Source organism: Corvus cornix, chromosome 12, assembly GCF_000738735.6.
Source record: "Corvus cornix cornix isolate S_Up_H32 chromosome 12, ASM73873v5, whole genome shotgun sequence".
Taxonomy (NCBI): domain Eukaryota; kingdom Metazoa; phylum Chordata; class Aves; order Passeriformes; family Corvidae; genus Corvus; species Corvus cornix.
In genome coordinates, this window is record NC_046342.1 from 3,446,697 (window position 1) to 3,461,409 (window position 14,713).

The 14,713-nt window shown below is 50.4% G+C and overlaps 2 protein-coding genes across 7 annotated transcripts in view; one reads left to right on the plus strand and one right to left on the minus strand.

Annotated features, from left to right (window-relative positions):
* The window catches only part of SHISA5 (shisa family member 5), a 30,180-nt gene extending 17,239 nt beyond the window's left edge, over positions 1–12,941 (minus strand). The window contains exons 1-4 of one of the 6 annotated variants that reach the window (XM_019280294.3): positions 12,872–12,941; positions 4,657–4,822; positions 4,326–4,412; positions 2,107–2,172 (exon numbers count right to left, since the gene is read on the minus strand). In XM_019280294.3, the coding sequence (XP_019135839.1) occupies positions 2,107–2,172; positions 4,326–4,412; positions 4,657–4,822; positions 12,872–12,926 (374 nt within the window). In that variant the 5' untranslated portion in view covers positions 12,927–12,941. Of the gene's footprint in view, positions 1–641; positions 701–2,106; positions 2,173–4,325; positions 4,413–4,656; positions 4,823–5,765; positions 6,146–8,301; positions 8,385–10,031; positions 10,052–12,871 lie in introns of those variants that run through there. The other 5 variants (XM_039559022.1, XM_039559021.1, XM_019280295.3 and 2 more) reach the window with 5 other exon arrangements.
* Positions 12,942–14,208: 1,267 nt separating this feature from the next.
* RNF123 (ring finger protein 123) overlaps positions 14,209–14,713 on the plus strand; it is a 47,874-nt gene continuing 47,369 nt past the window's right edge. The window contains exon 1 of the mRNA XM_039558919.1: positions 14,209–14,291. The gene's annotated coding sequence lies outside the window, so the exon portion shown is untranslated. The remainder of the gene's footprint in view (positions 14,292–14,713) is intronic.

Sequence of the window (14,713 nt, forward strand, 5' to 3'; positions counted from 1 at the left end):
TGCACAACACTAATTTTTCAAAGCTGCAATGTAATTGAAAGGGAGAGGAGGAGTCACCCATCTTCTCGAGCAGACATCCATGATGCTCTTTTTAGACATTTCATAGCTGAAAACGAAGATAATTAAAACAATTTAACTGCTCCTTCCCAAATGCTTGGGTTGTTTTTACAAAGAGCAAGCCCTGACTGCAAGATAAAGGCTCACGCCTGCTGCACTTGAACCACACATCTGAAGACAGGATGATCAGCCTAGGTGAGAAGGGGCATCCCTCCTCCAAAATGTTACATCAAACCCTTCTCGTTGTGGAAGAGACCTCGCCAAAAGAGACCAAGGCTCCAAGACATCCACGTACCGCATTCACATCGCCACGGCAGCGCTACCCTTCCGTGCCTTTACCGCGGCTCCTTCCTCTACCGCGGGAAAAATGTGCCCGGACTTACACAGCGCGGGGGCTCCGCCCGGCAGTGCCGGGGAGGGTGCACGGCCCCGATCCCCGCCCGCCGCTCCCGGGGGCGATGCCGCTCGCACGGCCCCGAGCCCGCGCGGCGCGGCCGCTCCGCCGGAGGTACCGGGGAAGCCGGGCGGGTTCCCCCCGCGGCTGTCGGGGTCCCGTCCCGAGCCCCCCGAGCCCCGCCGCTTACCCCATGCTCGCCCTCGCCGCCGCTCGCCCGCGCCCGCCGCCCGGCCCCGCACACGTCACGCCGCCCGCACCGCCCCTTAAAGGGGAGCCCCTGCGGCGCTGCCGCGATCCCGATCGCCCAAACCTGCGCAGCGACGGCCGTCAGGCAGCGCTCAGCGTCACTGCGCGCAGCTCGGGCGTCCCCAGCATAAGAAGGACACGGAAGTGTTGGAGCGAGTCCAGGGGAAGCCACGATATTGATAAGAGGGCTGGAGCACCTTCCCTAAAGAGACAGGCTGGGAGAGTTGGGGCTGTTCAGCCTGGAGCAGAGAAGGTTGTGTGGACATCTCACAGCACCTTGCAGGGTCTGAAGGGGCTACAGGGAACCGGAGAGGGACTCTTTGTCAGGAACTGGAGTCACAGGACAGGGAGTAATGGGTACAAATTGAAAGAGGGGAAATTTAGGTTAGATATTAGGAAGAAAGGGTTTTACTGTGAGGGTAGCGACACACTACAACAGCTTGCCCATGGAGGTTGTGGATGCCCCAATCCAATGTTTGAGACCAGGCTGGATGGGCCTTCAGCAAGTGGCAGGTGTCCCTGCCATGGGGGAGGCTGGGAGTACATCATCTTTAAGGTCCGTTCCACCCTTTTTAACATTCTGTGATTAAACCCTGCCCTCCATCATCTTCCACACTCTGAAAAATTGATGCATTTTTACAGCAAGACTCCTGTCATCACCAATGTAGGCTTAAAGGAATTTACTTTTTCCCCAAGACTGAAACAGAAGAAGAAATGTTGATAAAAACTAACTGCAAAAGATGCTAGAACACCAAGGAGATACTTCAAACAAAAGCAGATTTTCTTCCAGAGCCACTTTGGATTTTCTAAGAGTACAAAGCACATACCAATGGGCATAAACTGAAACACGGGATGTGCCACCTCATCATGAGGAAGAACTTCTTTATGTTAAGAATGGCAGAGTACTGCAACAGGCTGCCCAAGGAGTGCATGGGGTCTCCCCTCTGGAGACACTCAAGTCACACCTGGGCACATTCCTGTCTCACCTGCTCCAGGTGACCCTGCCTTGGCAGGGGGGTTGGACTGAATGATCTCCAGAGGTCCCTTCCAACCCCAGCTGTTCTGTGATTCTGTGCTAATGCTTCAACCTCCTGTTCAGCAGGCAGGATACAGATTATTACATACGGAGATTGTTATGGTCTAAATAGCAACATCCAGCCTCTTCCTCATGTCTCTCCTTCTTCCAACATGTACACAGATTTTGAGTGCTCCACATTCTTAACACACAAGTAAGTATTTCTATTTTCACACTCTAGCAGCACAGAATCATGGAATTGTTTAGGCTGGAAAAGACCTTTAAGATCACTGAGTCCAACTGTTAACCCAGCACTGCCAAGTCCACATGTCCTGATCACACAATGAAGAACCTCTAAACAAATCCCATTTTAAAACCTTGTATGGCTTACCTGGGGCCAGAAGAAACATAGAAATCATCAGGGTCCTGAAAAATCTGCAAATCTGAGTCAGAGATCCTGTAACAAGAGAATTCATCTCAAAAAATGGAATTTATTACTTACTCAAGTTACCTACCTAAGTTTCAAGTGCTTATGAAAGGTAATGTAAACTAAAAAGAGATTCTTTTTGTTGTCTGTGGTGCTACAAGTATGCATTTGACGTTTGCCTGACCAGCACCGTTCCAAGGCAGTTTTGCAAAATCCAAAACCAAATAGATCATACATAGATTTGGAGCAGCTGTGGATAAATGCATTTACTGCATTAGCCCTAAGTAACTAAAGTTAGTCAGTGATTAACAACAAAAATTAACAAATTTAGCTTTTTACTAAGCTCACCTTCACCATTAACTAAGCTTAGTTTCACCCAGGTATGCTCTGACACAGACATCCCTGCTTTGGGGAGGAGAGAGGAGCAAGCACAGTAATTTGTCCACAAAATGGGGTCATAGTCTCACCCTCTACACGGAGAAAACCAAGTATCAATTTTATAATGAGGGTTTCTGTTCCCTCCACTCAAACTGAACTAAAGGCAGAACAGAAGTGTGACATTTCAGTGTCACTCCCTCCTCCACCTGGCTAAAGGACATCTATCATCTGATAGTCTTTGCTCCCACACTGCAACTGCACATTATCATGGACTCAAAGGAGTAGATTTGTACTTTGAACAAAGCCTCTTATGCCTGGGCAAGGGGAAGTGATGCTCACTTTCCCTACAGAGATGTGGATGCTCTTCCGTGCTTCACAGAAACAACATCGAGCTCAGACCAGTGTTTCACCCCAGACATCATTCAGTGGTTAAGCCCTGCCTGAGCCAGGTGTAAGATAAGCAAGTGACTCAGCTCAAGTTTGTGCTCTACCGGCCTCAATGATTCTCCACAGCAAGTCTGGCAATTTTCCACATTATCCACTCTGTGACTACAGTCAGAACTCCACAATAGGTGGTTTTAGAGCGTGTCCTCTCTGCTCCTTTGGGATGCCTTTCACTTGGTGTTGGGGGTTTTTTCCGGGAGTTCCCCTCTGGCTTTTTTTCCCCCCTGTTGAGGAATTTTCCCCATATATGTTGCCGGGGCAACAAATTGCTGGTACTTGGGGAGGACAAAGGACCTAGCCCCTGAGGGTGTGGTCCAATAGGCTACTGTCTTTCACCTGGGTGTGTGGGCAACTAGTGCTGGGCGTTCAGACGGACAGAGGGGCTGCTGCCATCTCCTCAGCACTGGAGACTTCTGCTTTTTTTCGGCTGCCTTCCTTCTACCGTAGAAACCCCGGGATTCCCAAGGCCGCCTTTCCCTGCCCCGCTGGGAGCCGGCTGTGGCCGCCCTGCCCCCGCCATTGCTTGGAGCCTTCGCTGCTCTGTAGCCCCGCCACACCCTGCCCTGCCAGGCCTCCGGGCGTTCCACTGCAGCTCCGGAGTTCCATACATCTCGTCTGCCACCCGGGATTTGTGCTCGTCCCTGCTGTTCGCCGAGGGTCCCGGCCGGACACCAGGATCGGCTGCCCAGGGGTTTGTGAAGCCTTTGTTCCATCCTTCCCGGGATCCCAGCGGCACCGGTGCCGCATGCTCCCCGAGCTCGCTCCGGAGCGCCCCCTGCAGCCGCGGGGGAACCATCGCACCTGCCCTGCTCACCGGGAGCCGCCAGCGCCCCTGCCGGCTGCGAGCGGAACTGCACCCGAGGGGAAAGGGCCTGACAGCCGAGAGGGCTGGCACTGGGTTTGGGATTGTTTGCTGTTACTGCCAGAGTTATTGCTGTTTGTTTGACTGGTTATACACACACACACACACACACATATATATATATAATAGTAAAGAACTGTTATTCCTGTTCCTCCTCCTTTGCCTGAAAGCCCCTTAATTTCAAAATTATAATAATTCGGAGGGAAGGGGGTTGCGTTTTTCATTTCAAGGGAGGCTCCTGCCTTCCTTGGCAGACACCTGTCTTCCAAACCAAGACACTTGGTAACATTTTCCATCTGGAACAGGTACCAGTGGTACCTATCTGGTGTCCTGAAGCATTCTAAAATGTGAAGTTACAGCTTTCAATAACAAGGACTTTACACATGATATAGTAATACTGACAACAATCACTGTAACAAACACTAATGCATATTATATCAGGTCTTGAAGCCCTCCCACCAGGGTAAAAAAAAAAAACATATTAAAGCTTCATCCCAACCAGTTGTTGGACAGCGATTCACGGAGTTCACTGGTTTTCTCTCTGATCTTGTTTAAAGCTTCTAGAGGTTCTTCTAGGCCAGGCATCCTCAGAAAAAATAAATAGAGTGTCATTTTGAAAATGCTCAAGAAGACACACATCAGTTCATGCATTAATTTATCCACCTTATTGTTCCCATTTTACAGGTAAGCAACAAGCATTAATTTTGATTCCCTGATAGAACCAGACAGAGGTAAAAGGCCCTTTAGGAAGATTTAACCATTAAACAGTGTGATTTTGTCATTTGATGACAGAATTATAATAGGTTGTATACATTCAGTTTGCCTCATACCTTTCATTAAGCTGATCGCACTGTGACTGTTGTTCATCAAATTTTAGGAGTACGTCAGAGCACCAGAATCGACCCAGGCAAAATGCACAGCAGAACTGAGGACAGGATTGTGCAGGTTGTACTTCGCCAAAATAATCAGTATATGCCTGACAATCCTCACCCAAAACTGAAAAGATTTACAAACCAATAGTTAGTAAGCAAAGAAATAATCATACAGAGACTTTTTCTCATACTGACCAGATCACCTAAGTTACCAATTAAATATGCTAAAAGTTTTTGGGTTAGGACTTACAAACCAAGTTCCTTTGGTGTATAACAAAGGCAAATACGTACTCCTCACACACAGAGTATCTCATCTTCATCAAGCACCTCTATTGAAATGTTCACACAGACATAAGCACTAAACTGCATGAAAATATGAGATGCTGGTGATACTCTCCTCACTACATGTGACAGCAGTTACCAAATTACTGTAAAAATGCAAAGAGCAACATGAGTTGCCAAATAGGTTAAAAAATACCGAAAAAGCACTAAGATCAGTTAGAAGAAAACATTACATTTTCCTAGAGATTTGACTTGATGCAAAAGATGCACCACCACCACATGCACTGTAGGTTTGGATTTCCGTGTGACTTGGTTGTTTCTACCTTTTGCTTTGTTTACTTCACAGAAAATCCTAATCCTGATAATCCACTGCATAAAATGGAGATGTCGTACAACAGAGATTCTTAGAACTATAATCAGTCTAGTGGCATTCCCACTGCAAGCATCACCTGGTGTAGCTATAGTGGTAATGCAATGGGGATGTTCACGTACCAGGATCGCTCCCTTATGCGACATCCCACACTTTTCAGAACTGCATTGGGCTGATACATTCCTGAAGAGACTGGCTGTTTTCTCTCTCTTTGCCCTCCCAAGCCTGAGTAACTGCACCATAAGAATGACATATTAAAAGCTTTTAACTGCCACATAAAAATACTTCTCAAAGCTTAAGTAAAAATCATTTCCCAAGAGGGGTATCACTTCCTTTTTCAGTGATAAATGCTGCAGTCCGCTGGTTTCTATTCATCATTCTCCTTCCTATCACATATCACATCAACAAGACATACCCTGACATCTTGCTCCTAAACCACACTCCATCCAAAAAACTCAAATTCCTTCAGGTGTAGTTGTTCAGAGAAAGCAAACAGGAAGAGGCAAAGACAATAAATCCTGTTCCTTCAGTAGAAAAGAGGTATTTCCTGGAGTATTTAAATGGACTTTAGCATTTGAAAATTCAGTCTTGACTCTCTGGCATCAGGAAATACCTGAATACTTCAACTGTTGCCTGGAATAAAACATAAAACCTTTCCAAACAGTGTTAAAATGACAATATAAAAGCAAGTCTTTAATTGAAAGCCTGCATGGCAATATGCATACATGACACAGCATTTCTACAATTTTTATATGGTTAGTTAATTAGTCTATCAAATATTGTCCAGTTGGAAGAGCAGTTGGTTAGGTAGTTTCCCCCCGGGTTCTGCCCCTTTGGAGCCCCCTCCCCCCATCCTTTAGCCCTACACTTTATTGTGTCTATGATGTATGGTGCAAAACAAAGTGTCCTTGCTAGACTAAAGGCAAGACCAAACAGAATTTCAAGAATGTATTAGTAAGGGTTTGGTAAACTAAGGGGGAGGACAGGAAAAGTACTAGAAGTTATAACTATCTATTAACAGTCTACAAAGTTACAAATACATGGAAAATACATAAAAAGCTAAAAATATTTAGGCATCACAGCCAATGATATAAAGAAATCTTCTAAGGGTGTAAACGTGGAGGTTCATTAAACAGAAACAAAGAGGAACTTCTGTACCCGTAGCACAGTACTTTTTACAGCTTTACACATGCTTACAAATGGTTGATCAAATTTTTCCTCTGCAGACACCTAATGCCACCTGACTCCTCCCTCCTTCCTCTATCCCTGACAAGGAAATGACAGGTAGCTAAACCAATTCCAAATTACCTTGTGAAATTACAAAGCAAGTCAACCAGCAAAGTTCCTCCCTTCATCTCACAATTGTACTAGTGCAGCACAATAAAACAAGGAAAACCAGCGGGCTGGGCCAGTTATCAGGTGGCCGAGCTGAGCCAACAAGGGCTGAGCACACCAAAGAAGAAGAATTTGGTGCCTCTATGTTGTTCCTCTCTCCTTCCATCACCTCTGGCACGCATGAGAGTCTTCCTCAACTGACTGAATTCTCCAGCTCATCAGCTGATCAACTGGTGGCACTTTTTTCTCCAGCTGGTTTTCTGATGGGTTAATTACTTGAATAACCTGAGAAGAGGTACAATGCACACCCAACCCACCACAATGCAGCTATTGAGGGGTTCATCCTATCCTGCAGGACAGCAGCATGATGATTTCACACCATCAGTACCACACAAAACCTTTAACAGACTGACCAAGTTCCATCTCGAGAGCAGAGCTGCCAAACTGCTCCCACCCAGTCCCCAATCACTGCAAGAAGTAGTAACTTCCAACCCCATTTATTCAAGGTCAGCTTGCATACAGTTACTGCTATAGCACTTTCATGGTGAGTCAGCTTAAAGAACCCTTTTTCTGGTGCTCACACCTCAAAGTACTTACAGATAAAACTCTGACCATTTCGGCCACACTGATTTCAGCTCAGCCCCCAAACAAACTGCGATCCTGGATTACTCTGACCAAGTCAAATGGGTTCTTGCACGTCGCAGTCAACTTTCCTGCACGTTTTCTGTTTGTGCAGAATTTGATCTCTCTGATCAAGTGACACCACTGATATATAAAATATAAACAGTGCTTCTCCTTCTCTGAGATTTCACCAGCTAGGTTCTATGATCACATCTGCCCTTTCTAACCACACAACAAAGTTGGGGAAAACCACACAGTCCATCCTCTAAGCACAATAACAAAATATTTACAGACAGGGCTGCTGAAAAAGAAATTACCAATAATAGCATTTGATGTATGAACTCAATTATCAAACAAGCTTACATAAGCAGAGCTGTTTATGTGGTATCATCACTTAACACCTCAATATTTCTATTATCCTGCCGTAAACGGGTAGAATTTACTGTGTCAGGGGTGAAAATGTGAAGGTTTTTAATGGGATACTTCAAGAATGGCCAACAGCCACTTCAGCCCATCATTACCAGTTACCAGCAGTCCCTATCATGAGGCGGGGTCCCGCAGCCACTGCTGGGCACTGTAACTGCTGCTGGCCAACACCACTGCTCAACACGAACCCAACTCACTTCGGCAGAGCTTTTCCCTCATCAGGGCTTTTCCCTCAGCAAATCCAATTCCGCGCCAAAACCGCTGTGCGCGTGTGGGCACCTCGCCGCCGCCGGGACCATGTGCCCCAAAAATCACGCGTTCCTCAGCCCCCAAACCACGGTTCCACAACTCCCCAAAGCACGCGTTCCTCCACCCCGGCCCCGGGATGGGCGGCTGAGCTGAGGGAGCTGAGCTCGCAGCCTGGGGCTCCCCACGCCGGGGGCTTCGGCCGGGCCTCCCCGGGGGATGCTGCCCCGGAGGAGCCGCGGAACCGCCTCCGAAAGCGACGCCGGAGCCCCCCAAACTCCCTGAGCCCCCCGTTCGCCGCTCCTGCATCCCCCTGCGCTCACCCTCACCGGCTGCCGGCAGCAGGAGGAGGCGGAGGAGGCAGAAGGCGGCAACATGTGGCTGGTTAATCTTCTGTTTAACAGGTATTCAGATTATTCCACTATCCAAAACAAAGAGAGTGGAACAAGGAATGAGACAAATGCAGATGGACTGGACTACAATAGATATCACTGACTACAAAGGGAAAGACCCAGCTGTCGGAGTCACGGGGACAAAAGCAGACACAGGTAATAGTATGCAATGGTGTTTACAAGTGAAAATCTACCATGAGACTACAGATTCAGGAGCCTTCCCGGTATCACTAGAATGCTATCAGAGCTGACATGTGCCAGGACACAAAGAAGACATTCACGTGGCTGGTTTCATCCAGCTTCCAATGTTCCTTATACCCCTCTCCTGCTTCCAACTACCCCAATAGCCAACCATCACTGGAAGACTCTCCCTGGGAATCCATCTGTCAAAGCACTTTGTGACACCACAGAGCAACAGGAAGATCTGCAAACAGGAGCAAAGGGTGCAGGAATTAAATGCTTGTTGGCAATCTCATACAGAGCAGAAACTAAGGTGAACCCAAGAAAAGTTAGTGACTCCAGAAGAAAGGAGTACCAAGAGACGGAAGTGCCACAGCAACTCCACATTACCTGAGCTTCAGCTAGACTTGGGAAAGGGTTTCCTAAGCCCCTTTCATCACGACCACCCCAGCACCCAGCAGCGGAGCAGCACTGCCCGGCCACCCTCACTGCAGCACTGCTGAGCAGAATAGCGGGAACAAAGCAGAAACCAGCCTGGGATCAAAGGCCCTGAATGACCTGCGTCAGGAACTCAAACCAAGAGATAAAACAATAAACAGAAACACATCGTTTACCACCAAAGCAGAGCAGACAGCACAATGTGTACTGTCCTAAAAGTACTCGAAACATTACATGATTTCACCTCTGTCAGGACAAGTTAAAAACAGCGAGGGCAGTCAGGAGTGCCCACAGCTCTTCGGAAGAGCAGCCAGCCTGGTTATCAGCGCCGCTGAAAACAGCCTGAATGTCCAAAGCAGAGCACGCAGCACTGCCACACTTGCACCATATGAGATGCACTGCTGCAGTGCCAGGGTGGCCGCTCAGTTGGAGCAGATGCTGCTTTCAACAGGTCAGAGAAAGGGCAGAGCAGGGGGACACACATCTGCCCCCGATTCACATAAGCAAAGATGTCCTGCTCTGAGCCTGGCCCCCGGCTGAACTCCCTTCTCTTGGCAAAGCCAAACAGCTTCCAGCTTCCAGCAGGGCAGAACACACAACACGGGAGAAGCCAGATCTGAAGTGGAGGCGACTGGAGGCAGGCAAGGAGGCCGAGAAGCCAGGCCGGGCAACACAACTTTGTCCGGCAGCTGCCGGCCAAGCCCTGAGACTCGCAGCAGGCAAAGGGAAACAGCACAGCCCGGCACGGATCACAAAACCGCCCTGCCTCCATCCCAGGCGTGGGTCCCCGTGACACCCCAGCCTGCCGGCACCCCCAACCCACAACCACCGGGCAGCACTGCCGTGCTCACACCCAGGAACCGGCCCCAGAGCTGGGCTCACCCCGCAGCCGAGGCGGGCAGCACGCCCCGAGCCCAGCGGCGCCCCATAACCACAGACCCCCCCTACACCGGGCGGCCCTGCCCGCAGCCACAGACACCCCCAAACGCGGAAGGACCCTCCGTGCCCACAAACACCCAAACCCGAGAACCCCCTACACCTGCCTACAGCCCGGCAGGCGCGGCAGCCACCCCCCGATCGGGCGCCTCCCGCACAGCCGGACGACACTCCCCGAGCCGGCCGTGCCCGAGCCCCCCCGCGGCCCCGGGGAGCCCCCGCGCTGCCGGCACCGGGCCCCGCGGCCGCCGCACTCACCGCCGGCCCGGCCGCGCCGCCGCCGCCGCCGCTACGGCGGCCCGCGAGGGCCATGGCGGGCGGGCGGGCGGGACCCTCTCCGCGCTCGGGCAGGCCCGGGCCGCGCTCGGGGTACTAAGGCTTTGTGTGATCACTTTCTAAGGAATTATGGGTGCATTGGAATTTATGGGTTGGCTAAACAAGTAACTGAAAGATGTATGGTTTGCAAAAAAGAAAATAAGAAGGTGATGAGAAAAACAACTTCAGGAGGTCGTGAGTTGGCTCTCCGACCATTCCAAAGTATCCACGTGGACTTTACTGAACTCCCCCAAGTGCAGAGGTGGAAATTCTTGTTAGTAATAACAGACCATCTTACCCATTGGGTGGAAGCTGTTCCCACTGTCAGAACCACAGCCAATGTAGTATGTAAAACCCTCTTAGAACAAATTATTCCCAGGTATGGAATGATTACTAAGATAAACACACATTACATCAAATGTTTTACAGCAGCTAACTCAAGCCTTAAGAATAAAATGAGAACTACATACCCCATGGCACCCACAGAGTTCAGGATGGGTAGAGAGGATGAAACAAACTTTAAAGAGAACCTTAACTGAATTAATAATTGAAACTCAAATGTCATGGGAAAAATGCCAACCTCTGGCTTTATTGAGAGTTCAGACACAACCAGGTCAGACCTGAGAGTATCACCTTACGAAATGATGGTTGGTGTTGAAGATGAAAGTTTGGTAAGAAAGTTTTGCAGATGTGTGGGCTCGGCTGAGAGATCTCTGAGTGTGGGGCCTGAGGATGGGACAGAAATGGAAGCAGGTTTTGATGTAGAGTGGAAGATGTTTGCTGAAACATTGATCACTGAATGGGTGAGAGGACAAAGGTTGGAGATGAGCTGGAAGGAGATTTTTGTGCTTAGGACAGAGGTATGTGACTGCAAACAAGGACATGTTTTTCACCGGGTGGGTGGGTGTCAGGAAGAGCAGAAGTAAATAGAAAACATGTTTTAGCCAGGAAGAGAGCTATGGCAGGCAGACAAGGAATGTTGAGATACACCAAGAATCACACCTGATTGGGAAATAAGGCCAAGCTTATATCAGTGGTTTCAAGTGTTGCCTGGACAAGTCCTGAAACACCTCCGATACCCTCCTTGGGGAGGAATACTTCCACTCCAAACAGGAGGATCAGGACTATTTTGGGCTGAGGGTTCTCATATTCTGGCCTTAGCCTGTGATTTATTCAAAAGGAGGAGGAATTGCTACCTCCAACAGTGCCATAACACATACCCTGTCTAATTCATCCTAGTACTGGACATGCTGGCTGGGTTAAATGTAAATGTCTAGGCTGTAAAAAATATTGGTACTGTAGTTCACAGAAACGACACTCTCATTGCATGAAGTGTCAAATGCCAAATCTATTCCCCATCCAGGTAGAGCAAAGAACAGCTGAAACAGTAACCCTGCTTTGTGCATTCAACTAGTGCCTGTTGAATGGGAGATACCTGAGGAATGGTGGGAAGCTACAATTAAGAAGTGTCAAAAGCAATTTGCCTGGAAATCAGCGAAAAGGAAGTGACGAGGAAATAGAGGGCAAGACCCAATGACCACTGTAGCTGCCACCAAGAAGATCATATACCCCTGCTGTGGGCAGCAGCCCCATAGGCATGAAAACTGTATGCAAAATGGGAAAAAGTACTGGATTGTAGAAAACCTAGGAATGAGTGGGAGCAGGTTGGGAAGTAAATGTCCAAAAGGAGAAAGATGGATTTGTTTCACATATATTGTTGGGAATAAAGTCTCAAGCTTAGTAAAAGAACAACTAGTAAATAAAGAGGCAAAGCCAGCACAACAATCTAACTCTGTATCGACCCCAATTCAAGACATGTATGTGAAACTCAAACAACAATTAAAAATGAAATCTCAAAATTGAGAAAAAAAATCTGTTTGTGGAATTAGGGCAAAGGATAGGTAAGGAGCTTAATGTAACCAACTGTTGGGTCTGTGGAGGGCCTCTGATCACACAGGAATGGCCATGGAAAGGCAGTAGCTTGAGCCCAATAGAACTCCGTAAGTGGAATCGGACAAGGATAAGGGGAGAAAACAGACCAGCAGGGTGGGTACTGAGTTCAACTGTGATAGGAGAGGAATGTCTCTGGCGCACCAGGAACAATTTCCTCAACGAAGTAGGAAATACTCCCTGTAAGAGATATAAAGTCAGTAATGGAACTTTTACATGGTGGGTTCCCGAGAAACCAGCTCTGTATTGGACTCAGGAAAAAACAAAAGAAAAGAATTGTAAGTACAATAATAATGCCGGATCCGCCGGAGGGACCCACGGTGATGCGAGAGGGATCCGCCAGAGGGACTATTTGTGATGCAGTCCCAACCGCGGAGGGATCAGCGCTGATGCCGCTCCAACCGCGCAGCTGGGAAAAAACGAGCTTCACTCGTTGTAAAGTTTGAAGGAAAGTTTAAGAAAAGGGACAATTAGGAGACAGCAGCAAAATGGGCGATACAGCCGGGTGCCTCGGCAGAGAGCCAAAGGCACACCTTTACATCCAAAAGGCCCAGACTTGTGACTAGGGAGATTTCCCAAGTTTAAGAGCTTTCCCAAGGTGGTTTCTAGGAAAAGGCTGTTCCTTGAGCTCCACCAATGCTAGAACCAAATGCATGTGTGAATTATGGATTGTTTTCCATACCTGACCTGAAGGTTCTATGTGAGCTCAAAAACTGTATCAAGTAGATTGTTGTCATATTTGCAGACAAATCAACAGAGGCAGAAGTAGAAAAATTCTGTTGCTTCCCAGAAGTGAATTGTTCAGCGAGTCTGCAGCTCCACCGTGTGCCAGTGTCTGGTGTTAAGATGGAAAGAGTGACTGAGTTGTGTGCTGGTGTGGTTTCCCCATACCTTAGGAGAGTGAAGGACTGCAAAGTTATTGTTTCTTGGGCAGAAAGCTTTACATTTCTGCTGCAAGAGGCCTGGCTTTACACAGCAAGGAGAAGCCGCACAAGGTCAAACTTCAGGACATCGAGCATTCTGTTCTCAGCAACCCAGTGTAAGGGTCCTGTGGCCCTTTTGTCAGGCCTGAGAGAGCCTCCCAGTGCACTTCATTGTGCCGGTGGAGTGGGATCGGGGCCATCCCTGGGGGACGGTGCACAGCAGGTCCTGCAGTGGCACCTGGGCTGGCTGTGGGGATTCTGGGCCCAGCGCTGCAGGCGGGAGTGGTCTTGGATCCACACGGGCCCAGGGCTACTGGAGCGTCTCACACTTTCTGGGTCTGGGGAGACACAAGAGGACCCTGATGGTACCTGGCTGGTGGTGCTGGGGCTGCTGGAGTTGGGTATCAGTAAGCTGTGGGGGTGCTGAGGCTCTGGCACAGGTTGCCCAGAGAGGCTGTGGCTGCCCCATCCCTGGAACTGTTCAAGGCCAGACTGGATGGGGCTTGGAGCAACGTGGTCTAGTGCAAGGTGTCCCTGCCCATGGCAGGGGGGTGGAATTAGATTATCTTTCAGGTTCCTTACAGCCTAAATCATTCTGTGGCTCTATGGTTCTATCCTTCAAGCATCAGATGCTCCAGTCCATAACCCCTAGACCCATGTGGATCCAGGACCGCTCCCACTTGCAGTGTTGGACCCAGAATCCCCACAGCCAGCCTGGGCACCACCGCAGGACCTGCTGTGCACCATCCCCCTGTGCTGGCCCTGATCCCACTCCAGCGACACAGTAAAATGCACTGGGAGGCTCCACACTCATGTGTCGGCTTCCTCCTCCTCCTCCTCTCCTCCTCCTCTCTCTCCAAGGGCAGCGTTCGGGCTCTGGGCCAGAGGGTTGTTGCCTCCCTGGGGGTCGGCAGCACCTGCCCTGGCCTCCCTCGTGCGGGCTGGCCTTGGCCGCTTGCCCAGCTGCGCGGCCGAGAGCTCCGCGTCTCGCCGGCCGCGACGCTGCTCGGTTTCCTCGAGAGAGGTTCACACAAGCACCGGGGGATCTCCACCCCTTGTCCTTACCCCGAGCGCGGAGAGGGTCCCGCCCGTCTCCCGGCAACGCGTCCCGCCCGCTCGCCCGCCATGGCCCTCGCGGGCCGCCGTAGCGGCGGCGGCGGCGGCGCGGCCGGGCCGGCGGTGAGTGCGGCGGCCGCGGGGCCCGGTGCCGGCAGCGCGGGGGCTCCCCCGGGGCCGCGGGGGGGCTCGGGGCACGGCCGGCTCGGGGAGTGTCGTCCGGCTGTGCGGGAGGCGCCCGATCGGGGGGGTGGCTGCCGCGCCTGCCGGGCTGTAGGCAGGTGTAGGGGGTTCTCGGGTTTGGGGTGTTTGTGGGCACGGAGGGTCCTTCCGGGTTTGGGGGTGTCTGTGGCTGCGGGCAGGGCCGCCCGGTGTAGGGGGGGTCTGTGGGTTATGGGGCGCCGCTGGGCTCGGGGCGTGCTGCCCGCCTCGGCTGCGGGGTGAGCCCAGCTCTGGGGCCGGTTCCTGGGTGTGAGCACGGCAGTGCTGCCCGGTGGTTGTGGGTTGGGGGTGCCGGCAGGCTGGGGTGTCACGGGGACCCACGC